The sequence below is a fragment of the Physeter macrocephalus genome, chromosome 11 (genome assembly GCF_002837175.3).
Source record: "Physeter macrocephalus isolate SW-GA chromosome 11, ASM283717v5, whole genome shotgun sequence".
Lineage (NCBI taxonomy): Eukaryota > Metazoa > Chordata > Mammalia > Artiodactyla > Physeteridae > Physeter > Physeter macrocephalus.
The window spans coordinates 15,215,596-15,240,210 of NC_041224.1; the positions used below are offsets into that span (position 1 = coordinate 15,215,596).

Sequence of the window (24,615 nt, forward strand, 5' to 3'; positions counted from 1 at the left end):
AACCTTCTGGAAAGGATACACCATTCCAGGTTCCATGAAGAACATTCATGATTCATGGGAAGAGGTCAAAATATCGGCATTAACAGGAGTCTGGAAGAAGGTGATCCCAACCCTCATGGATGACTTTGAGGGGCTCAAGCCTTTAGGGGGGAAGTAACTGCAGATGTGGTAGAAAGAGCAAGAAAACTAGAATTACAAGTGGAACCTGAAGATGTGACTGAACAGCTACAATCTCATGGTAAAACTTGAACAGCTGAAGAGCGGCATCTTACAGATGAGCAAAGAAAGTGGTTTCTTAATATGGAATCTACTCCTGGTGAAGATGCTGAGAAGACTGTTGAAATAACAACAAAAAACTTAGAATATGACATAAAACTTAGTTGATAAAGCAGCAGCAGGGTTTGAGAAGACTGACTCCAATGTTGAAAGAAGTTCCACTGTGGGTAAAATGCTACCAAACACCATCGCAGGTCACAGAGGAATCGTTCATGAAAGGAAGAGTCAATCGATGAGGGAAACCTCATTGCCTTTTAAGAAGTTGTCACGGTCACCCCAGCCTTTAGCAGCCACCGTCCTGATCAGTCAGTAGCCATCAGCATCAAGGCAAGACCCTCTACCAGCCAAAAAATTACAACTCGCTGAAGGCTCAGATGATGGCTAGCATTTTTTAACAATAAAGTATTTTTTTATTTTTTGAAGATGTTGGGGGTAGGAGTTTGTTTATTTATTTATTTTTGGCTGTGTTGGGTCTTCGTTTCTGTGCGAGGGCTTTCCCTAGTTGTGGCCATAATTCATTTTTTAAAGATAATTTTTAATATCTTTTTTTAAACCTTTTTTAAAAAAAATTTATTTTTTTATTTTTGGCTGTGTTGGGTCTTTGTTTCTGTGCAAGGGCTTTCTCCAGTTGCGGCGAGCGGGGGCCACTCTTCATCGCGGTGCAAGGGCCTCTCACTGTCACGGCCTCTCCCTTTGTGGAGCACAGGCTCCAGATGCGCAGGCTCAGTAGTTGTGGCTCACGGGCCCTAGTTGCTCCGCGGCATGTGGGATCTTCCCAGACCAGGGCTCGAACCCGTGTCCCCTGCATTGGCAGGCAGATTCTCAACCACTGCGCCACCAGGGAAGCCCTTTTTTTAAAAAAAAAAAATAGATTTATTTATTTTTGGCTGCCTAGGCTCTTCGTTGCTGTGCGCGGGCTTTCTCTAGTTGCGGTGAACGGGGGCTACTCTTCCTTGTGGACAGCAAGAGGTACATCTTTGGCTGTCAATCACACAGAGCTATCCATTGAGCCATGATGTCAGAAGAAACTGCTGAGTGTGAGAATATATAGAGAAAAGAGAAACGCTCCAAGAACAGATCTTTGATGAGTATACATTTTGGGAATGGATGGATAAATCTAAGTGAGAGAAGAAAAACTCAGAGAAGAGTCCAGTCATGGAAGCAAAGACAGGCGAGCGTTTCAGGAAAAAGGGCATCACAGGCTCAGATGCTGAAGTGAGGATGGTGGCATCCTTTAGAGCTGGCTGTGTTCGTACCTTCTACGCCCCCAGCCATTATTTGTGGCAGTCACCAGTAATACTTCGATGAACATGAGCGTTGTACACAAGCAAGGTTAGAACAAAACAAAAAGTTTAGTTCTTGTCTTTTCTCACCACAAAATAACAAAATTCCTCTAAGACGGGCACAGCATATAATTTAGTTTGCTTTGTTCTAATGAAATCACATTGACTGCTCTATGTCACACCTCTAACGCTTAAATGATGCAGTGCACAGTTAGAGGAGTGACTCATATATGCAGACACGCATAACTGGTGGTGTTCTAATTACCAGTTTACATTTACTGAGGACTGTAATTTGAGAAGACTTGGAGATGCTATAGGAAATATACTGATCTTTGGTAGGTAAACAATTAAGAGAATTAAAGGAACAGGAAAGGAAGACACCTCCAAAGATTACCCACCTCATGTTCTGCCTTAACTACATCCTTAAAGGCAGAGACTCTTCCATGGCATCCCACACATGCTCGTGTGATTAGAGGTTCCCAGGTCAGAATGGCCCGGGAACAAATGTAGGGGCTCAGCAAGTCACCAGAGAGTACAGCTGACCCTTGAACAACAGGGATTTGAACCGTGTGGGTCCATTAGTATGCAAATTTTTTCAATAAATATTTTTAAATTGTGTGTAGAATATCACATGCAAGACTTAAGAGTGGAGAACCTATCTTTACAGGCATAAGGGGAGTGACAGTTAATATAAAATTAACAATGTGCTATTATTCTGACTCTTTATCACTCTGCTCTCAAAGAATTACGTTACCGTACGGCATGCCTCTCTCTCGTAATTGGAGGAACTGTGTATCAGCCTATCAACACAAGGTAGTTTTCTAAAAAATGTACCAATGTTTCCATTACTGTATGATGAATATGGCTGTAATATGCCCTAAAATTTTATAAGATTCACTCATCAGTGTATCGGCTGGGCTACGGTGAAGCAATTGTATCGATGACACCAGGTGACATAAGGCAACCATACTGTTGCTTCTTCCTTATCAATGCACGAATCGTTGTCCCTGTAAGTAAATATGAATTTCTTCTTCACATTATCTTTTCCTTTTTGATATTTAGTGTTAGTGTAACACCTACAGTGTTTTGGATCATCTAAGACAATACTGATGTAGGTACTGACGGATGATTCATCTTGTAAACAGATGACATAAACTTACGACATCAGTAGAGACAGTACAGTACTTTCACTGTATTTTCTCTCCCTTATAATTTTCTTAATAACATTTTCTTTTCTCTACCTTATTATAAGAATATAGTATATAATATACAAAATATGTGTTAACTGGGTTATCAGTAAGGCTTCTGGTTAACAGTAGGCTATTAGGAGTTAAGTGTGAGGAAAGTCAAAAGCAGATTTTTGCATAATAAGCAGATTTTTGACGGCAACGGGGGGCAGCACCCCTCAACCCCGCACTGCTCAAGGGTCACTGTATTCTCTGGCTCCGGCCCACCCCTACTGCGGAGCCGCTAATGCCTCCTCAGGGTCCCACTCAGCCATTTGCAGGAAGGCCCTCCAGGCTGTCTCACGTGCCCTGGACCCTGGGGATCCCTGTGCAGCCAAGGCCTCTAACACCTCAAATCCATGACAAAGTCCTCACAAGGGTGCGACTCACCCCACGTGTGAAACCTTGGAATATTCGACAAAGGGGCCTGCAACGAGGCGTGGAAAGCCAGCAGTGCAGCCTTGCATTCACAGGGCCCCATGAAGTGCTCACGAAACAGCGCTTCTAGCGTGTCCTGGTTCGTTACACCTCCTTCCTCCAGGACTCCCTCCTCCAGGATATCCGGTCTCCTCGATCCCTCCGACCCTCGCCGGCTGCCTGCTCACTCTCCGCGGATGAACTCACTGCCTACTTTCCTGCGAGACCAGAAACCAACCGGCGATGGTGATCAGCAAGCTCTGGATCAAAGCATGCGTGGCTCCCGGGAGACCACGCGCTGCTGTACACGGGAATCCTGTCTTACGGATCTATAGCTCCTGGGCCTAGAACAGCTCCTGGCACTTAGTAGGTACTCAGTAAATATCAGCCACATGGGTGGATGAATGAATGAATGGTGGGCTCCGCAGTCAAACAGAGAGACATGGCTTCAAACGCCAATTCAGTCACTTACTAGCTTTTTGACATTAGGCAACTTATTATAATTTTCTTGGTCTGTTTCGTCCTGTAGAAAATAGACAATAACCCCTGTCATGTTGTTGGAGGAATTACGAGAGATTATGGAGGTAAAATGCCCAGCACAGTGCCTGACACAGAGTAACTGATCTATAAACAGTATTTTCTCTTTCTCCACAGCAGAGAGCACACATCTGCCATTTGGTTGATGTCTCCTGCAGCATCTGGGAAAGTGCTGGGCATGTGAGAGACACGCAAGCAATGCCTGCTGAACTAAACTGCAGTAACAGGAGAAAACTGCAGTGAAACAGCAATCATTTATATTTATGAGCATTTTCTAGCGTTGACTTCTGTATGCTCACTTTCTTCTTGGAAGTGAGTAGCCTCCTTTTAAACTTTCCTCTTTAAAATCATCTACATTTAGGAAAGGCTTTAAGTCACAACTTATACGACAGCAGCAACATGAGAAATACCATCAGTATAAAACTAAATGTGGTCAGAGATGGGGGTAGGATGACATGAGTAGAGGCAAAAAGAGAAGAAAAGAATTTATTCCATTCAAAGAAAGGGTAAGTTCTTTTAAAAAAATTGTCTACTCTGATTCTTCTCTGCCACCTCAGATCCATTCTTCATTCTTCTTTGCCTTGCTCTGTGACCCCCAAATCTAACCTCTACAGACTGGGGTTCCTGGGCTCGCTCACTCTCTGGCTTCCAGCTGGGTTCAGCCAACAGGGAGCACAGGCAGGAGGCCGGAAGGAGGGAGAAGAGCTCGAGGTTTTCCTCCCCTCACTTGCTCTCTTTCTCCCAGTAGCTGTACAGCTGTCCCTCAACATCCACGGGTTCTTCATCCACAGATTCAACCAACCGGATCTGTGGATGTGGAACCTACGGACACAGAGGGCTGACTCGGCATCCGCGGATATGGCAGCGGGCTCTGGAACCAACCCCTGGCAGATACAAAGGGACGACCGTGTTCCTTTAGGCAGCAGCTCCCGACAGGCAGCAGTCCTCCGCAGCCCTACTTCTCACCAGGCTCTGCAGTGTGGGCCCTTCTTCTGCCCTTCAGACCCAGGCGTAGGAATGATTTCTCAGCGCTGTTCATCTGTGGGTATCTCGCCGTTTATTCTTGGTTCTTCATTGCCCTCTACCTCTGTAAACATTCCTCTCAGTTAAACCCTCTGAACTGGTTCTTTCCTTCCAGTTCCTGAATGACAGGGTACATTTATATTTATCATTTTAAAAAGGATCTACTGGGCTTCCCTGGTGGCACAGTGGTTGAGAGTCCGCCTGCCGATGCAGGGGACACGGGTTTGTGCCCCGGTCCGGGAGGATCCCACATGCCGCGGAGCGGCTGGGCCCATGAGTCATGGCCGCTGAGCCCCTGCGCGTCCGGAGCCTGTGCTCCGCAAGGGAGAGGCCACAGCAGTGAGAGGCCCGCGTACCAAACAACAACAAAAAAAAGGACCTACTAAGAATTCTTCTATTACATCACTAATACTTTCATTTTTAAAGATCATTAAAAAAGCTTCTCTAGAATTTAACAGTGGAATTCAAATTAAGTAAAATTTGAAAAATAGATGTAAAAAAACCTGGAAAAATGGAAGAAATATAAGGCAGATGTGCTTGAATTATAACTGAGATATACTTCAACCTGATTGTAAATTGGAATACTTTTCCGCAATAAACAATGTTGTAAAACTATAATCCTTTAGGCCAGCTGAAAATAAGCTTACTTTCTGAATAGTATGCCTAAAATATGATTCCAATTGTGCTATTTCCTGGACTAGATGGTGCAATAGTTCAATAAGCATGAACGGGATTATCTGTATGGTTACAAATCCAGAGCCTCACTGTGTAGCTGCTGAGGGTACTGCTCACATCGTACTCTATGTGGATGGCGCTGCAGCACACGACTCCAGGCAACCCGCTGCGACGGTGCCCTTGACACTGTGCAACATGGCGGCCCCATCTGAATCCCAATAATTCAGCGTCTTAGGTGGACATTCCCCAAAGACCTGAAGGACAGTCTTAACACAGTTATGAGAGCAGGACAGATTGTTCTGAGAACCAGTTAAGTCTCCACACTTGCATAAGACCTGGAGGTTCCTCCAGGTATGGGTGGCAAAGGCACTAACATGCATGCCCACTAAGTTCTGGGCCCCGGCACACCTTGACAACAGGAGCCGCTGTTCACTGACATTTTCAGTGTCCCATGTACTGCGCGAGATATTATTTCTAATCTTCACACAACTATCAACACTACTACTGCTAATAAGGGCTTAAACTTCATGGGGTTCTTTCTATGTGCTCTTCATTGCCAGGCATGATCTTAATAGGTAGGTACCACTGCTAACTCCTTTTTAAAAATGAAAAACTGAGGTGCAGAGAGGTTAAGCATTTCAAATTCTAACACACAGTAGGTTGCAGAAACAAGATCCTATAAGGGTCTTTAAGGTTTAAATATCTTACCCAAGGTGGACTACATGTCAGGGAGCCACAATTCAAAGCCATATTTGCCTAAAAATCATGCCTGACATTTTTGGAACTGAAGACCAAAGGATAATTTTCTACACTGAAGGCTGAGCTCAGAGGTTGGCTCCAAGCAACTTATATTCACAATTTATCATATGATAGCAAATGTGAAGGCACTTATAATTAAATACTAATGTACTTGTACATAAAGGAAGCTTATGTTCCTGAGAATTTAACACACAACACATAACTACAATAATGTAGATATGTTTGGCATAAAACCAACATAAGAAAAATGGAAGACTCTAAATTGCCACAACTTTTAAAAAAATAATATAAAGACCAGGGTACAAATTCCATGTTGTGATTAGTTTTTTCATAAGAACAACAAACAAAGATGTTTTGGAATCATGAGGGCAGGAGAAAAATTTTGTCATTCAGCTACAAACTGAGGAACTCACTCAACCTAAAAGGAACTCACTCAACCTAAAGGAACTCACTCAACCTAAACATTCCAGAATATGGTGTTGGTGGCTTAAATCAGCAGGCAGGAAAAAGAACACTACAATAAAGCCCCTTCCTGAATCCTTTTTTTGTTTGTTTTTTGGTCCCCCTTGTGTATAAACATTGGGAAGCACAGAATTAATACAAAGATCTATTTATATACACCAGCACTTAAAAGAAAAAAAATGACTGTTATTTCTAATTAAATTTCATGTTCGTTTTGTGTAGAGAAGTATATTCTCTCCTACTTCAGAAATTACTCTAAGTTATCCTGTTAGTACCTCTATGATGGGCTTAGGCTTTCTATCTGTTTTCATAAACTTTAGGCTACTTATTAACTCCTTTACTGGATGTAACATATGAGAGAGTAAGACAGTGCTGAGGCATCTCTGCTTCCAATAGTAAATGTCTCACACACAGTAGATGATCAATAAAATTCTGTTGAAATTTTGTTAAATGAGTAAGACATTTTATTATTAAAACAAAAGCATCATCTTTGCTTACGTTTCCCAGAAAATAGGAAATACGTGACATGAACTTACATGGCTTGGTGGATAACTCGGGATTTCTCCAGAAGGTATTCAGAAATCTGTGCTCCCACGACAGCCCCAGAAGGGGTAAACTTCATTTCTAAGTATTTTCCAAATCGGCTGGAATTGTCATTTATAACAGTGCAGGCATTGCCAAAGGCTTCCACCAAATTATTCACTTGTAAAATCTTCTCTTGCAGGGTTTTGTTATTAGCCTAGAGAAAATGTCAAGATATTTAAAAAATGTAAAAAATTAATTTTGTATAGAATGGAATGTCTCTTCTTTGATAAGCACTCTATGTAGATGTAAACATACAAGTGCATCTTCTTGGTTTGTTGCCAGAAGTTACAACCTAGTATATTTTTCCCCTCCTGCTGGTGCATTCACTCACTTCCTTTCTTAGAGGGGCGAAGAGATCCTTTACACTTTTTCTATTCAAATATAGTTAAGTTCCTGATTTACAAACACAATTTATAAGCAGTCTACGCATACCGAGGTACATCTCAAACTTTGTTATTCCTCCTCTACCACATGATCCCCAAAGCTGTGGACCAACTTCCCTTGCTTCCATGGAAGCTGTCAAACCTGCAACTAGAGGGGTAAAGATAACATGTGAATTCAGAAGCAGAGGAGAGGGAAAAATTGTGAAAATCAAGAACAGCTCGGGTGTGTGGAAGGGAGACGTGGATCCCTGGTCCAGGCCAGCGAGCCTACGTGGCTGGCCCTCTCTTTTCTCCTACACCATCTCACATTTTCCTTCCCCAAAACAAGCATCATGTTGGGTTTTTTTTTCTTTACCACTTTACCTGAAATTCCACCAGAAATTTATCTGGGTTAACAACCAACCTCTTTTAGAAGGCATCCCCCCTCTTAGAGGTTTAAGGAGGTATCAGTCATTCACATCTTAGTAGCAATGGATCAAGTGGATTATTTTCAGTGTAATACCTTGCTGAAGTCAGCTGTGTTAAAGGTACAGAAATGTTTATGTAAGGGAGAGGAGCGGCAGGTATTTCTGGAACACAGGCTACATTAGAATTTGGGGGGCCGAGGGGGCATTCACAGTGCGGTTTGGGGGGCATATAAGGATTTTGGATATTCTCTAAAATAGGCAATAAGGGGCGAGAGAAGAGAGGAGCAAGAATTGGGATAAACTTGACTCTTTTTAAATGCTGTTTGGGGCTGGCCTTGCACTCATGAAAAAGGTGAGAAAACATCAACCACCTGTATTAGGTAGCAGTGCCCTGCTACGTAAGGTTTTGAAGACTATGTATTACAAAGGTAAATTCCATCCACCAAACATACCATTTTTGCATCTGCTAAATCTTTATCAAGGAGATAACTAAAAGACACACTCAGTCCCGATAAGGGTAGAATTCTTTTGTTTTTATATCACCATCTCCAATTAATATCAAGTCACATTTTTAGATCTAGCACAAGATAAAGATATTAAATAAACATTAGATGTGCTGACATCCACAAAACAGCATTCATACGAGTTAATCCGTTATTGACGAGAGCCTCTACTGACTTCACAAATCAAGAAAGAATAGCAAAGGCCCTTGCGGAAGGCCCCTGAGTAAATTAATTCAGGTGTTCAACTCTTCCATGCCAGGAGAGTATGCTGTGTCACACCATCCCAACTCTCTCCAAAATAACATTTATTTCAGTGAACTTAAAAGCTTGTAGAGTGATGCTTATCCCAGAAGGAGAGGGAAGTGGATGGGGAAGGGATTGAGATGACAGCCCTGAGGCAGGCCCCCCTTCCTGGCCTCTACTGGCTCTTCCAGTTCTGAGGGGTCACAGGCCTGGTTACTAGTATATTTCTAGTCCATACCCACACCCATGATGGAAACCATATAATGAGTCAATTGATTTTTAACAGGAACGTGAAATTCTTTCGACACATTATTTTGAAAATGAATTAGACTCAATTAAGTAGCTGTTTTGACACCATGAGGCACCCTTTTATACAGTGGTTGGGTCTGGACTTGTACCCACAGTGCTTTGTAGCACAAGATTCCTATAATCACTGTGACAGCAAAAATTTTAAGATGACGCTACTTCTAACTATGCAAATCACTATAAACATTTTCGCAGGGATAAGTTGTACACAATGATTTTTCTTTTTTAGCCATTAGCCTAATGAGAACACATTATTCTTCATTTATCTTATTTCAAGGACTCTACTTGGAAAATCAAACCAAGTCTCTATCCTCAACATCCCATTTTTAAAAATTAAGGTAAAATTACATAGAGTGAGATTCATCCTTTATATAGTTCTGAAAGTTTTTACAAACATAAGTGACCATAAACTTCCCACTATAGTCCACATACAGAACAATCCCATCACCCCCAAAACTGTCTCATTACTCTTTGCAACCCTTCCCTCCACTCTCAGCTGCCAAAAATCCCTGATTTGTTTTTGTGCCTACGGTTTTAAATCTGCAAGAATGACACAGCAAGTGAACCATACATGTAGTCTTCTTAATCTGCTTCTCTGACTTAGCCTAATGCATTTGAGATTTATCCAAATCTCATCCAGTGAGCTTCATTGCTTGTATCAGTGTTCATTATTTTTTATTGCTGAGTAATATTCCATGGCATGGATGTACCATAGTTTGTTTATTCATTTCCTAGTTCTGTTGTTTCCACTCCCTGGGGATTATGAACAAAGCTGCTATAAATTATTTGTCTGTAGCTTTTTTATATGAACATGGGTTTTCATTTCACTTGAACAAATACCTAGGAGTAGGATTGCTGGGTTGTATGATAAGTATGGTTAGACTTCCTAAGAAACTTCTGAGCTGTTTTCCAAAGTGGCTGTACCATTTTGCATTCTCATCAGCAATACACGAGAGTTTCATTCAGTTCCTCTATGTTCTTGCCAGCACTTAGCATTGTCAGGTTTTAAAAAAAATATTTAGCCATTTTAATGGCTATGTAATGGTGTCTCACTGTGGTTTTAATTTGCATTTCCCTAATGACTACTGGTGTTGAACATCATATTTTCATTTGCTTTTTTTGCCATTTACATATTATCTTTGCTGAAATGGCTACTCAACTTTTTTGTTCATTTTTAAATTGTTATTTGATTTCTTATTATGGAATTTTAAGAGTTTTTAAAAATATATCTTCTGGATACAAGTCTTTTATTAGATATGTGACTTGCAAATAGTGTCTCTGAGTCTGTAGCTTGTGTTTTCATTTTCTTAACACTATCATTCAGAGAACAGAATGTTCTTAATTTTGGTGAAATCAAACTTTTCCCTTTATGGATTATGCTTTTTATGTTGCATCTAACAGCTCTTTGCCTGACCCAAAATGACAAAGAACAAAGTTAACTGACATAATTTTCTTCTAGAAATTTTATAGTTTTTGGTTTAATCTTTAGGTCTATGATCCATTTGAAGTTAATTTTTTATAGCATGTGTGGTCTAGAGTAAGGTTCAATCCTTTTGTATGCGCATATTCCAGCACCGTTTGTTAAAAGACTATCATTAATTGACCTTGCACCTTTGCTGAAAATCAATAAATCATACATGTCCAGATTCTTTGTTCTATTCCATTGATCTGTATACCATCTTTTCTTTAATAACACACTGTCTTGACTATCACAGCTTTTATAGTGAGTCTTGAAATCAGGTCGTATTTATTCGTCCTCCAATTTTGTTCTTTTTCAAAACTGATAATTATAGTTCCTTTGCCTTTCCATATACATTTTTGATTCAGTTTGTCAGTTTCTAAAAAAAAAATAAAATCCTGCTGGGATTTTTACTGTAAACTACATTGAATCTACAGATCAATCTGTGGAGAACTGACATCTTAATAATATTGAGTCTTTTAATCCATGAACATGTCATATCTCTCCTATTACTCAGGTCTTCTTTGATTTCTTTTATCAACTTTTTCTATTTTTCAGCATACAAATCTTTGCACATGTTTTGTAAGATCTAGATTTCAATAGTTCATGTTTCATGGTGCTAATATAAATGATACATTTAAGTTTAAAATGATCATTGTTAGTATGTATATAATATATAAATATAATTAATTTTTGTATATTGACTCCCCTTTATCTTGCTGGTAACAAAGGAAGAGGAAGTAAGGAAAGCATTCAGTGAATACGTTAGGGCAAAAAAGAGAGAAAATCACCTCTATAAAGCCTTGCCTACTAAGAGTGAGAAAAGTTAGAATTTGCTTGAAACAAAACATATGCTCTTTATGTTGTTATATTTTAAACTCACAAAGGACAACAAGTGTGTTATAATTTCTGTGCATTATTAAATGTGGAAATTTGTAACTATTAACCTAATCAGTTAAATTAAATTCTGAAGCATAACAAATATTTCTGTTAGGACAGAGAAAAATTAAATTATACCTTTCCAAGCACTGTCAGCTGCTGAACTAAGAGATGAGCACTTTCAGTCTTTCCAGCACCACTTTCCCCAGAAATAACAATGCACTGCACAGTGAGAAAAGGAAACTGTAAGAAGACTTTATCCTCACAAAATTCAGCTGACACACGAGAAACTAAGAGGAGAATTTCTAAAAATGTGAGACTCTCCTTACCTGATCTGAATTATATGTTATCATAGACTGGTATCCTAAGTCAGCCATGGCAAAAATGTGAGGAGGATTGGCAGTTCTCTTTGCTCCAATATACAGTTTGGAATGCTAAAGGTTAAAAAGAACATGTGTTGTAGGGCTTTTGTTTTTGTTTAAACCCTATTTATTTACAGATAGAGTGCTAATTTTTAAAGCAAAAGGTGAATCAAAATACAGCTTCATACCACCAAAACATTACATCTATATTACATACACACATACATGCACAAATCATGGACAATTATGTAAAATAAAAGTTGGACATAAAACAACAGGGAAGAATGATATGACATAATATGACATCACTTTGGCAGTGGTATTTAAAAGAAGACTCTTTGGGAAGTGCATACCACTTCCAAAGCAGAACTTAAAGTTTCAAAATACTATGATTTCCTTAAATAAGCAGATACTTTACAAAGACAATCAGGTATCATTTTGTTGACTATTCCTTGGATATAATAATGTATGACATACGATCACTACTTTTTTCCTTTCATATCATTTAACATACACTTTCTCATTTGCTTTGCCCAAGATCACACAGTTAATTGATAGCAGAATTTGTGCTAAAGCCCAGGTCTTCTAAAACTTGGTCAAGGTTCATAAATATGCCATTATTCTTGTAAATCTTAAAGTGGCAGAGGCTGAGAGAACTACATACTTTTCACACAAAAAAATTATATTAAACACAGTATTATTCTAGAGTAATATAATATTATAATACAATATAATATTCTAGAGTACACAAACAGCTAGAAGAGTATGCACCTAATTGCAAATGAAAAACAGCCTAGCTTAACTCCAGAACACTATTCTATATTTAAACATTAGGGGTGAATAATGGATAATTATGTGCTTATATTCATAAAACATATTGTCTGATATTAAAAAATTAACCAGAAGGAATTTTTAAACTCATAATGATGAGTTTTACAGCCATTAAGTATATAGTACCTACATCTACAATGTAATTTTACTTTTGCTCTCCTATACTTGGTTCAGAGGTAGACATTAAGTCTATACTTTTTAGGCATCTGTTTATTGATATGATATGTAGTGTGGACCAGTTACCAATTACCAATGACAAGAAGTAATTAACATATCTCACACAAAGACCACAGACTGCATCCAGATAGATTCATCTTCTGTTTTTTCCTATCTCTACGTTTTAACAATAATTATTTAACTGTTTATTCAAAGGATTAGATTAAATTAAATTAATTTAAATACCTGAAGAGTACAAATTTTTGTACAAAGTAAGAAAATGTGTACAAGCCACACCACATACCTCTGTGGAATAAAGACCCAGACTCTGAAAAGGGTTAAGAGCAATGAGTATGTCTCCCACATAGAAGTAAATCTGATCTCTGGAGTAACACTTCTCAAGCTGCTCTGAGACTGTATTCTATAACGAAATAAAAATAATCTCTTTTGGTTAAAAATCACTGATGGTCAATTATCATTTTAAAAGTAAATGATAAGAACTAAGACATCTGGAATCTGGAGGAAGGATCAGAAAGAAATAGATCTCTTGAGAGTAAGAAGTGTAACCTCCGGTCAGCAACTATCCTTCCCCTTGATGGGTATTTTCTTCTCTTTCGAGAGCTGTAGAGGGATGTCATTGTTCCCTGTGTTTTCCACAGAATATATTACATGTTACAGGGATTATATATACACAATGCTTTCAAGGAAGTAAGTAAATGCAGTAGCTGAAGAGAAAGAACACTAGAAAAGGGAAGAGAAGATATAGTGAACATGATTTTATTCCAAATGAAGGTTATTCAATGGCTCTGTGGAATGTCTTAGTTCCTTTGCTTAAATGTCTGGCTTTGAGGCAGAGTAAAAAGTACAGAAAAGTAACTTCCACAATTGATAAATCATATGAATACATGGAATCAATTTTAACAGTGCCAGACATCATCATTTATAGTATATGACACAAGACCAAAAGATCTTGGGTCAAAAGAGAGACAAAAAAATAAAACATAGACAATAGAAACAAACAAACCCAGTGTTTAATACATAGGTCAGCAATATGATTAGTAAAGCCTTCTTTATAATCCACAAGCTTAGGATTTCACATCATTGGAAAATCTAATAGACAAAGATTCATAAAGGTGTTGGCAATCTCTGGCTTACAAACACTATTTGATTACAAGATGTTTGATGTTCTCAAGAAAGATTATTCTGAGGAAGTACTTATGCAACCCAAAATTTACCAAATGACTACTTCGGTTCAGAATATGCCTCCTGATTTGCTACATGTTTAAGCAAAATGCTCAGGAATGTACCAGAAGTATTAAAAAAAAGAAAAGCCTGTGGATCAGGCAGGGTAGTGATCCCAACCTTTTACTGAAAAGGAGCCTTATTATTTCTCTAATGATGTGATTATCTGAAATAAAAGGTGATGAGGAAAAAGAGGATGAGACTATAATTTACTGGCTTGGACTGGTACCTTCATGAGAGATGTCTGAAATATTTCTGAGGTCACTGGGATAATAAGTTTCAAGCAGAATTCATTTCCCTAAAAGGTGGGCTTTTAAAAGGTGGATCCCACGAGGGGTCCACTGACCATGGTAACAGACAGGCTCTCAAGGTATGTTCGAGGCTTTAGGTCGTGCCACTGAGATGGTGATGCAGGAAGCAAATCACCCCTTTGAGACTCCTGGGGAGAACTGAGGGGAGGAAGGGGTCTCGGACCTAAGCGACTCAAGCTTGTGGGAACTAGCACTTCTGTAATTTGAATATAAAAAAGAAGAAAAAGTTGACACCAGGCTGGAGAGATCTGCAAATGTGAAGTACACACAGTAAAACTGAAGACAGGAGAGATGACCAGGAAGCTAAGAGATGAAGAAAGCATGAAACCTACAGATGCTATTCAAAGAGCCTCCTGCTCAAACCACTTCTATAAATTTTTTTAAATAGACAGAACATTTAAGTTTAATTAAGCTGAGTTTCTTACCTCATCCAAAACTTCTAGGGTTGCTAAATCATCTACATCCTTGAGGCTGGAAATTAAAGATCTGCTGAAGTTACTTTTCTTGGTGTAAAGACGTTCATGCCTGTGGAGCAATAAAAAAGAAAACCCTTTCTGATTTGAGAACTTATTACTAATCATAGTAAAAGTCAAATTTAGATACTAAGAAACTGAAAAACATCTATGAAGCTGATTTGCTAAATTCAACGATCACAATTTACCAGAAAACGGCCTCATGTATTTGCTGTCTTCTCCTCTTCACTGGGAAATTGCAACACATTAAACTTACTTCGTGGATGATCAAAAGAGCTCATTATTTCCATCAAGAACTCCCTTATATATAATATTCTTTAAAGCTTCCTCTAAATTCCGATGTGTGATTTAATCTGTTACAAAGTGGTGAGTTGGAGCGATTTCCACTCACTAGATTTCCAGTTGTGTCTGAGGTGGTGTTAGCCCACTGGTAGTCAAGGAATGATAATTTGAAAAATTCTTATGCAGCAGAATTGAAGAGGAATACAAAATAAGCCACACTGGGGACTTTTAAAAGGTAAAATGTACGCAGAAAATTGATTTCAGGTACTAGGAAGTTTCTTTTCAAAGTGAAGCATTTCAGCAATTTCAATAACAGCGTAAAGATCTTGATCTGACATGAGGTCTGGAGAAGTTGCTGAGGTAAACACAAGGGTTTGTTTCAACTTTTCTGGACATGAAATCCACTCTATTTTGAGCATAACTGCATTTTCAGTGTTTATTTTTGGGCAGACTGCTATGCATTTGAATCTGTCCATTGGTGAAAGGGGAAGGAACACGCAGATTACGAAGCATGATAAGAATCATACCACTTACCCACCAAACTGTAATGGTTTCTCATTGCTTAGAGAATTAAGTCACTATTGATAATGGTCCCCCCTCTACCTATAGCCAATCCCGTTTTGTGCGCTCGATTCCATCTCCTCTCACTTACTCAAGGATATCACTCTTGCTGGGTCCTCTTTCTCTCCTGTATCACTCATTTCTCCCTCTCGACCGTTATAACATCTTCCCCCAAAGAAACAAACAATCAAACAAACCACCTGTCCTTGAGTTTGTTTCCTCCATCTACCGTTCCATTTCCTTGCTTTATAGCAAAAATCCTCAAAAGAATTATCTATACTTAACTTCTTCAATTTCACTCCACCCACCCAGAAAACCCATGTCAGTCAGGCTGTCATCACGCTCCACGGAAACAGCTTCCATTAAGGACAACAGTGACCTTCTTCACATTGCTGAGTCCAACGGTCCATTCTAAGCCCTCATTTTACTTAACCTACTGGCAGCACTTGACAAACTCTTCCTGAAGACATTTGTCTTGGTGTCTTATGTCCTTCTCTTGATTCTCTTCCTTACCTCACTGGCATCTCCATCTCAGTATCTTTTTCTGGTTCCTCCTCATCTTCCTACTGTCACATTTTTGAGTCTCCCAAGCTTCGGTCCTTAGAGCTATTTTCTTCTCTGTCAACGTGTACTTCCTGATTTCATCGCTTTAAATACCACTCGTGCACTGACAGCTCTGCTCATCTCCAGACCTAAGCACCCGGCTGCTCACTCGAAGCTTCGCTTGGCTGTGAAGGTGGCTGACTTAGTAGGTCCCAAACCTGCTCCTGCCTATGACTTCATCTCAGCCCACGGTGATCCATTCGTCTGCTTGTCAGCCTAGCCCCTGGCTCCTGACTTTTTCTCATACCCCTCCTGCAACCTATGTACAAATCCCCTCAGCTCTTTCATCGAATCCAATCCAGCACCAAACCTTTCTCCCCACCATCACCTCCACTACAGTTCATCTCACACCACAGCAGCCTCCCTGCTGCCACCTTTGCCTCTGATGTCCTTCTCAACGCTGCACTCAGAGTGAGATTTTTAAAATAAGTAAGATTTGTCCTTTGTCTTTTAATTTCCTCCTCAGTCCCATCTGTGTGATGAAACTTTTCACAGTCTACCTCAAATGCCACCTGTTTTAAACCCTCAGCATAATTCTGTACATCTTTCTGGACAAATATCTTAGTTAAGTCTTTTCAGTCAATCACTTGTGCACAGGTCTTACTGCCTTTACTAGACTGTAAAGTTCCTCAGCATGGTGCTAGAATGGTTGGACATCCACATGCAGAAAAAAAAAAAAAAAAGAATCTAGACACTAAACTTACAAAATTTTCACAAAAATTAAGTTAAAATAAGTCATAGCATATATACACTACCAAATGTAAAATAGATAGCTAGTGGGAAGCAGCCACATAGCACAGGCAGATTAGCTCGGTGCTTTGTGACCACCTAGAGGGGTGGGATAGGGAGGGTGGGAGGGAGGGAGACGCAAGAGGGAGGGGATATGGGGATATATGTATTTGTATAACTGATTCACTTTGTTATAAAGCAGAAACTGACACACCATTGTAAAGCAATTATACTCCAATAAAGATGTTAAAATAAATAAATAGATAAGTCATAGGTCTAAATGTAAAATATAAAACTTCTAGAAGATAATATAGGAGAAAAAAGCTAGATAACCTTGGGTGTAGAAATGAGTGTATGGACACAACACCCAAAACATCATCCATGAAAGAAAAAAGTGATAAGGTAGACTTCATTAAAATGAAAAATTTCTGGGCTTCCCTGGTGGCGCAGTGGTTAAGAATCCGCCTGCCAATGCAGGGGACACGGGTTCGAGCCCTGGTCTGGGAAGATCCCACATGCCGCGGAGCAACTAAGCCCGTGCGCCACAACTACTGAGCCTGCGCTCTAGAGCCCGCGTGCCACAACTACTGAAGCCCGCACGTTTAGAGCCCATGCTCCACAGCAAGAGAAGACACCGCAATGCGAAGCCCACACACTGCAACGAAGATTAGCCCCCGCTTGGCACAACTAGAGAAAGCCTGCGCACAGCAATGAAGACCCAACACAGCCAAAAATAAATAAATAAATAAATAAATTTATAAAGTAAAAAACTATTAAAAAAAAAAAGACACTGTTAAGAGAAAAGTGAAGTCACAGGCTGGCAGAAAACATTTGCAAATAATATATCTGATTAAGGACTTGTATCTAATAATACGAACAGTGCTTTACTCCTACTTGCAATTCTTAGATGTTTCCATAATAATTTTTATAGCATTTACAAAAATGTATAATTATGCACTTATTTGTGTAGATAATTTAGCTAATATTTGAATCCCTTACTACAATACAAGCTCCAACATACGGAAGACTATGTGTCTTTAGTTTCCCATTGTGTCCTTGGAACAAGGAGATGATTGAGAACACAGTAGGTCCTCAATAAATATTAGTTGAATGAATGAGTGAATGCATATCTCCCACAATTTCTGGCACAGGATTTGCCCATAGTTGGTCTCCACATTTGCTGAACTCGACAAGAATCATCTTTTGTATCCCCTTATTTCCAAAGAAACTCATATGACATATGATTTTTAAGAAAATAGAGAAAGATATCCAATTATGTACTTAATTTAAGTGAAGAGCCCTGACTTTTCCATCTGTTTTTATGGGTCCATTTGGCATCCAAAGACTGTTCCTGGAGAATGACAAGGAGTGGATGGTGACAAGGAGCCTGGACTCAGGCACGAGCCCTGCAGCTGAAACAGCAGGAGGGACAGTAGTCCATGGTGAGGCTGGACTCCAGGCACTACGGGAAGCCAACGGAATATTTTAATCAAAGGGCAGAGTGTGGAAACAATACGGTGGAGTAGCATGTTTTAGTAAAGAAAAAAAATCATTTTACTATATTCTAGAAATAAACATTATCACTAGGTAAAGAAAGCCAAGAAAAGTTAAACTTCAAGTAGTGAATGCAATTTAGGGTCATCTATTCTAAGAACATATTAGATGATAAATGTGGCATTTCAAATTAGTAGAGAAAGAAAAAAATTCAAGAAATTGTGCTGGAACAGCTGGTTAAAATTTTGGGAATCATGTTCTTTATGTAAAAATTAATTCCAGATGGATTAACAAACATAGATTTAAAATGTCATCATAAAAGTTCTCGGAGAAGATGCAAAAGAACGGCTGTGTAGTAATGGGATACAGATGGAATTTTAAGTATGAAAAGATAGAAAGGAGAATTTAAAAATGGAAGAGATTTGACAATACAATTTTAATATGAGTATAATAAAACACAAGTAAAAAGAAAATGGAAAAATATTTGCAATATGTATGATGGACAAAGAATTAATATGTCTAATATATCAAGAACTCTTGAAACTCAAAGAACACTGAATATGAGATACCATGAGATATTAAGGTAGCAATCTTGTATTGAACGCACAAGTTTTAGGCTTGTCTCTTTTAACTTGGGAAGATAAACTTATCACTATCACCATTTCCTAAAATAGACATGTTATCACCAAAAAATGCTGGAAGCTAATAATCTTACCTAGACTAACAATATTTAAAAAGCTGAATCATATCATCTCTGTTGCTTCTTCCAACCCTGGAATTCTCTGTCAACCGAAGTTTGTGTACTGATAGGTATACTATTGTAGCGTATGGCTGTCTGCTTCATTCTGAAGAGAAAAAAGTCCTTTCCCATGACTTTGAAAAACTAGGTTTTACCATTCATAAAGACTTCATCAGGGGACTTGAGAAGATGCTTTGGCCCTATTCTAGAGCATAGATCCTTTATTTAGATTTCTCTCCAGTTAAAGAGTAGAGGGGCTAAGGTATATGGGGACTGGCCAAGCAGGCAGCAATAATGGCCATAAAGCCAGTGAGGAACAGGGGTTGACTGATAAATTATTCTACATTGAACTAAATTCTGAGGTGGTTATACAGAAAATCAAAAGTTACTTCTGAAGCTATATAAATCCTTTCCTTTGTTTAGATCATGGAATTATTGACACCAACGTTGCAGTCAAGAGGCTGGGCTCTAGAATCTGAATGCTCAGATCAAATAACAAAAGATTTTGTAAGGATTAGCAAAATGGATTATTTCTTGTAAAACTCTCATTTAGAATGGGCATATGGAAATGCCTTATTGCTACTATTACTCCAGCTGTGGCCCTACCACTGACTAGCCATGTGGCCTTGGGCAAGGAACTTACTCTGCTTCTTCAGAAATAAAATGGAAATAATAATGGCTATTTCATAAGGATGTTGTGAGATTAAATGATACAATACATGTAAAGTGATTCATTCAGGGCCTGCTATGGTTAATAAATTATTATTATTATTATTATTGCCTTTATGATCATAGGTTTAATCCTCATTTACTTTATATTTTATATTTAATATTTATATTGAATTATATATTTAATTTCTATTTATTTCATATTTAGTTGTCTTCATTCTCTTTTTGTCCCAGAGGTGACCCCTCTACCCTCCTCAAGCATGAACTGTAAATACATGACACTGAACTCAGCCTAAACTGAGCAGGGAGTGAGGAAACGCGGGCCCAGGTCTTGCTGATGGAGGATTCACGAGCATCACTGATTCTGAAGGACTTCGTTGTATTTATTATTAAGTCCTATGTATACCCTGATGGTAGTATCTCAGCAGGAAATGGGCATCATATCAGCAAACAACTCTTCCTTTCTCTGTTTCTCCTCCCTGTGTCACTGCAGTGCTCAGGCTGATTTTACAGGTAACAGAGCGGATGCTCAGTCAGGTGCTGGAGGAACGTGGTGAAAAGGCACATGGTGTCAGGCATATGTCGGTGCCAGCACACTCCCCTCCCATCTCCCGCTGCTTCAGAGTTCGGCGCTGCTCTCCACGAGGTCAGTTTAACTGGAGAAGTCCCCTGGCCATGGGGACTGCCTATTTACATTTCTCCCATATATGTATTTCTGCATCACCAATGACTGCTGGACACAGCCATCACAATAGACTGCTCTAGAAAGCACTGTCAGCATTGCTGTCACTTGGTTGGATCTTAAATATAATAGAGACAATGGGGCCAAAAAAAAAAAAAAAGACAGTTACAGCTGTCACGACAAAGTAGCATGAGTGAAGGACTCACATTTATACTCTCTCAAGTGGCATGATTAGTTGCATCAAGAATACTTAATATTTTAAAAACTATACAATTGACCACATATAAGATCATAAGGTGTAAGAGTGAGAAAAGCAGTTAAATAAAATAGTCCAATTCCCTTTAATTTAAAGAATTGTGAAAAGTTAGGTAAACAAGTTTGTGATGTGTTCACAAAAACTCAACGAACCCAGTGATTAATAAGATATCTCCATTCCTGCTCTGATTCATTAGACTTCTCCCACCCTAAACACACACACACACACACACACACACACACACACACACACACACACGGTAGAGCCTTAAATTGTACATTTCAACATCCACTACTGCATTCATTCATTCAGCAAATACTTAAATTTCTGGAGCATCTAATATGTTTCAGGCACTGTTAGGAGTTGGGATAAAGCTATGAAGACAACAGATAAAGTCCCTGCTCACATGGAACACACCTTCTGATGGAAAAGTTAACAATAAATTATAAACATAAAAGATCATTTCAGCTAGGACAGATATGTCTGGACAGATTCATTTTTGAAGGAGAATATGTTCAAATCAAGCATGCAGCACTGGTTATTGCTTCAAATACTACCAGATTAATGGACAAAGCTGTATATTTTCACGAGGGCTTTGAAATTACACAAATCATGCAGAGTTAATTCAGGTGCATAAATTAGTTTATAAAAGCTTTTTTTCATGAGTTAAACACTTTAAAAGCTATTAAGGTTGTAATGAATGATTAAGAAAAACTATTTTTAAGGTGTATTCTATGAATGAAAATAAAAAGAATCATCAATTGTGAAAATATTTTACATCTTCTTATTGATACATGTCTCTTTTGGTCATTAATGTAGCCTAAGCACCTAAAACAGTAGCTGGGACATAGTAGGTACTCAATAAATATGTGCAGGATGAATAAATGAATGAATAAATAATTATTTGTCAAAGGAAATTGTCCAATCTTCATCGTTACCCTATCTTTCAAGATACTTTTACACTTTTTACATTTTCCTTTTGCCTTCATTTTATAGAATTAATTTCCAATGTTACTTTATTAAATATTTAATTTCTGTAAGACTTGGAGAAGGCAAAGTCAGAATCCCTCCAATAAGATTTTTGTCCTCTTGTGAAAAGTACAGCTTGTTAACCAGATTATATTTTTCACTTACTCCATAATACTGGAGAGACATCGTTTCAGACTACAAATATTTTCTTTCTGTGTTGTCAAAGGTCACAAACACCTCAGGGGTGGTTAGGATAGCTTCACTTGTATTTCAGTTCTACACACTGAAAAAAGAAACAACTTTTGCTGCTCCCTGTTAAACTTTTATCCTCACTATTCAGTTGTACTGCTGTAAACCAACAGCTTTATTTGCTTTTACTTTGGTTAAATATTCTCTTGTAAATATCAAGCTCCATCTCCTAAGGTGATTCAGGAGCCACTGGGGTAGTACAGAAATCCTTTGGTAAACAGAAATATAATCAATGGTTTTCTTTTAGTTTCCTTATCCATCTTTAAATTCCACTAACAAAGTCACAATGGGTAATACCAATGGGCAGACAGGCTCTCACTGGTGTGCCCTGGAAGACTAGTTTTCATTGATCTGCAGTTTGACCCCTTTGGCCAATCGTGCAGTTTTGAAATGATGCTGGGGAAGGAGCACACACCAGCCGGGTCAGCCAGATGAGCAGATCAGCTCTGGCGATGACTGGAGTGACAGATGTCATCGTCACCCAGCTCAGCTACACTTTTGATTGTTCTTTTCATTCACAGAGCCCTTCCTCTTTCACATATAGTTATCTGGCGGCTGAAGAAAAATGTTCCCACTGAGAAATCTTGTCTGTTTCTGCTGTGAATGTGACTCCTCTGTGCTATTATTTTAGGGTGACCTAGTTTTAGATGTTGAAATGAAACTGACACCGGTGTTTGCAAGAATATTTGATCCTCCATCGGCCAAGAGCTCCTGACATCTTTCTTCTCCTCACCCTTAGGTCAGAGACAAGAAAGAGAGCGGGGAAGAGACAGTTTCTATAAAGTAGAATCTTGCTGCAAAGATGGAGTAGCATAGTTCCTTCAATGTGTAGAGTTATTAGTGCCACTGTAAGTATCTGTAAGACAAACATCAGTACAGCAAAACAATCTGGTTAAGAGCAAACACGGCTGGGCCTTCCCTGGCGGTCCAGTGGTTAAGACTCCACGCTTCCACTGCACGGGGCACGGGTTCAATCTCTGGTCGGGGAACGAAGATCCCGCAAGCCACGTGGTGTGGCCAAAAACAAAAACAAACAAACAAACAAAAACATGGCTGAGGAGTTTCACATAGTCTGACTTTTCAAGGAATGATAGCATGAAGGGTCATGGAGAGTGTATGATCACCTTTACTACATTAATTTTTTATAAGTGTAAAAAGTATACTTTGTTTTTTTAATAAAACTGAAAAATACCAAAAGGTATAAGAAAAAATGTCACCTGGAACTACATCCCCAATATAACCACTGTTGACATTTTGATATTTCCTTTTATTCTTTTTTTTTTTTTTTTTCTGCAGTACACAGGCCTCTCACTGTCGTGGCCTCTCCCATTACGGAGCATAGGCTCCGGACGCGCAGGCTCAGCGGCCATGGCTCACGGGCCCAGCCGCTCCGCGGCATGTGGGATCTTCCCGGACCGGGGCACGAACCCGTGTCCCCTGCATCGGCAGGCGGACTCTCAACCACTGCGCCACCAGGGAAGCCCTATTCTTTTTCATACGTACCTAGTTTTTAAACAAGTCGACAGGATTTCACCTTTGTGCCATTTTACCCTCCCAGCCTCCTTCCTCTCTGGTGACAAGGGATACATTTTCCTGCTCTGGGCACAGGTGTGCTTGTACACCTGCTTCCTCCAGGGTCACTGCTGTGATGCTCCCCTGTCATCGGCGGCAGAACGGGACAGCATTAAGTTCCATTTTGGACAGGTTGAGTTTGAAGCAAGCGACTTTGAAATACTCATGTGGAGATGGGAATTAAAAGGAGTTATTATGAGAGCAGCCAGGATAGCTTTCGAGAAGTCCTGTGAATGAAGGAGTAAACATTCCGAAGGGTGAATAAAAAAAAAAATCTCTCCTTTGATTCTCCATGCCTTCCAGCTACTGCCCCATTTCTCCTCCTTTTACAGCTGAGCTTCTTAAACAGTAGTTCCTATTCTTTATCTCCTCCTCACCTCACCTCTTTCCTTAACTTCTTCCAGCTGGGGCTGCCCTCCACCCCACCCTGCTGAGAGGACTCTCTTCGAGATCACGAAAGAACTTGGTGCGTCCAAATTCAGCATTACTCCGTTTTTAAAAACTTGCAGCGCTCTTTAGAAGAAATGCACATTCTCTCCTTGAAACACTGGGTTTACGTGGTTCGCAACAGACCACGTTCCCCTGCTTCTCCTCCCTGGAGGGCCACAGTCCCTCAATCACCGGTTCTGTCTCCTCTCCCTAAGCTAAATTCCCAAACCCTCACATTCAGTGACCTCATCTGTGTCATGGCACCAAATACGTCTATAAGCGAATGACTCAACCACTGTCTCCGACATGGGCTTCTCCCCTGAAGCCCAGACTCTTATATCCCACTGCCTACTTGATAGCTCTGCTTTCCTGTTTAATGGGCATATCAAATGTAACTGGCCCCAAACAGAATTCATGAACACTCTCCACCCTATCTGAATAAATATAGGGGAATTACATTTTCATCCATGGACAGGGAACAACACCCACATTTTAGGCTGGGTTGTCCAGGTAAAGTGTGTGTATGTGTGTGTGTGTGTGTGTGTGTGTGTGTGTGTGTGTGTGTGTGTGTGTGTGTGTGTGT

At 39.5% G+C, this 24,615-nt stretch overlaps 1 protein-coding gene across 28 annotated transcripts in view; it reads right to left on the minus strand.

Moving 5' to 3' along the window:
* The window catches only part of MYO3A (myosin IIIA), a 206,463-nt gene that overhangs the window by 91,460 nt on the left and 90,388 nt on the right, over positions 1-24,615 (minus strand). For 27 of the 28 annotated variants that reach the window (XR_003681774.2, XR_003681775.2, XR_003681776.1 and 24 more), the window contains 5 exons: positions 14,751-14,850; positions 13,077-13,193; positions 11,753-11,857; positions 11,562-11,645; positions 7,195-7,397 (listed from right to left, as the gene is read on the minus strand). Coding sequence is in view for 24 of the 28 variants with exons in the window: in XM_028495288.1 (XP_028351089.1) it covers positions 7,195-7,397; positions 11,562-11,645; positions 11,753-11,857; positions 13,077-13,193; positions 14,751-14,850 (609 nt within the window). In the remaining 4 variants the exon portion in view is untranslated. The remainder of the gene's footprint in view (positions 1-7,194; positions 7,398-11,561; positions 11,646-11,752; positions 11,858-13,076; positions 13,194-14,750; positions 14,851-24,615) is intronic. The other variant, XM_055087760.1, reaches the window with a different exon arrangement.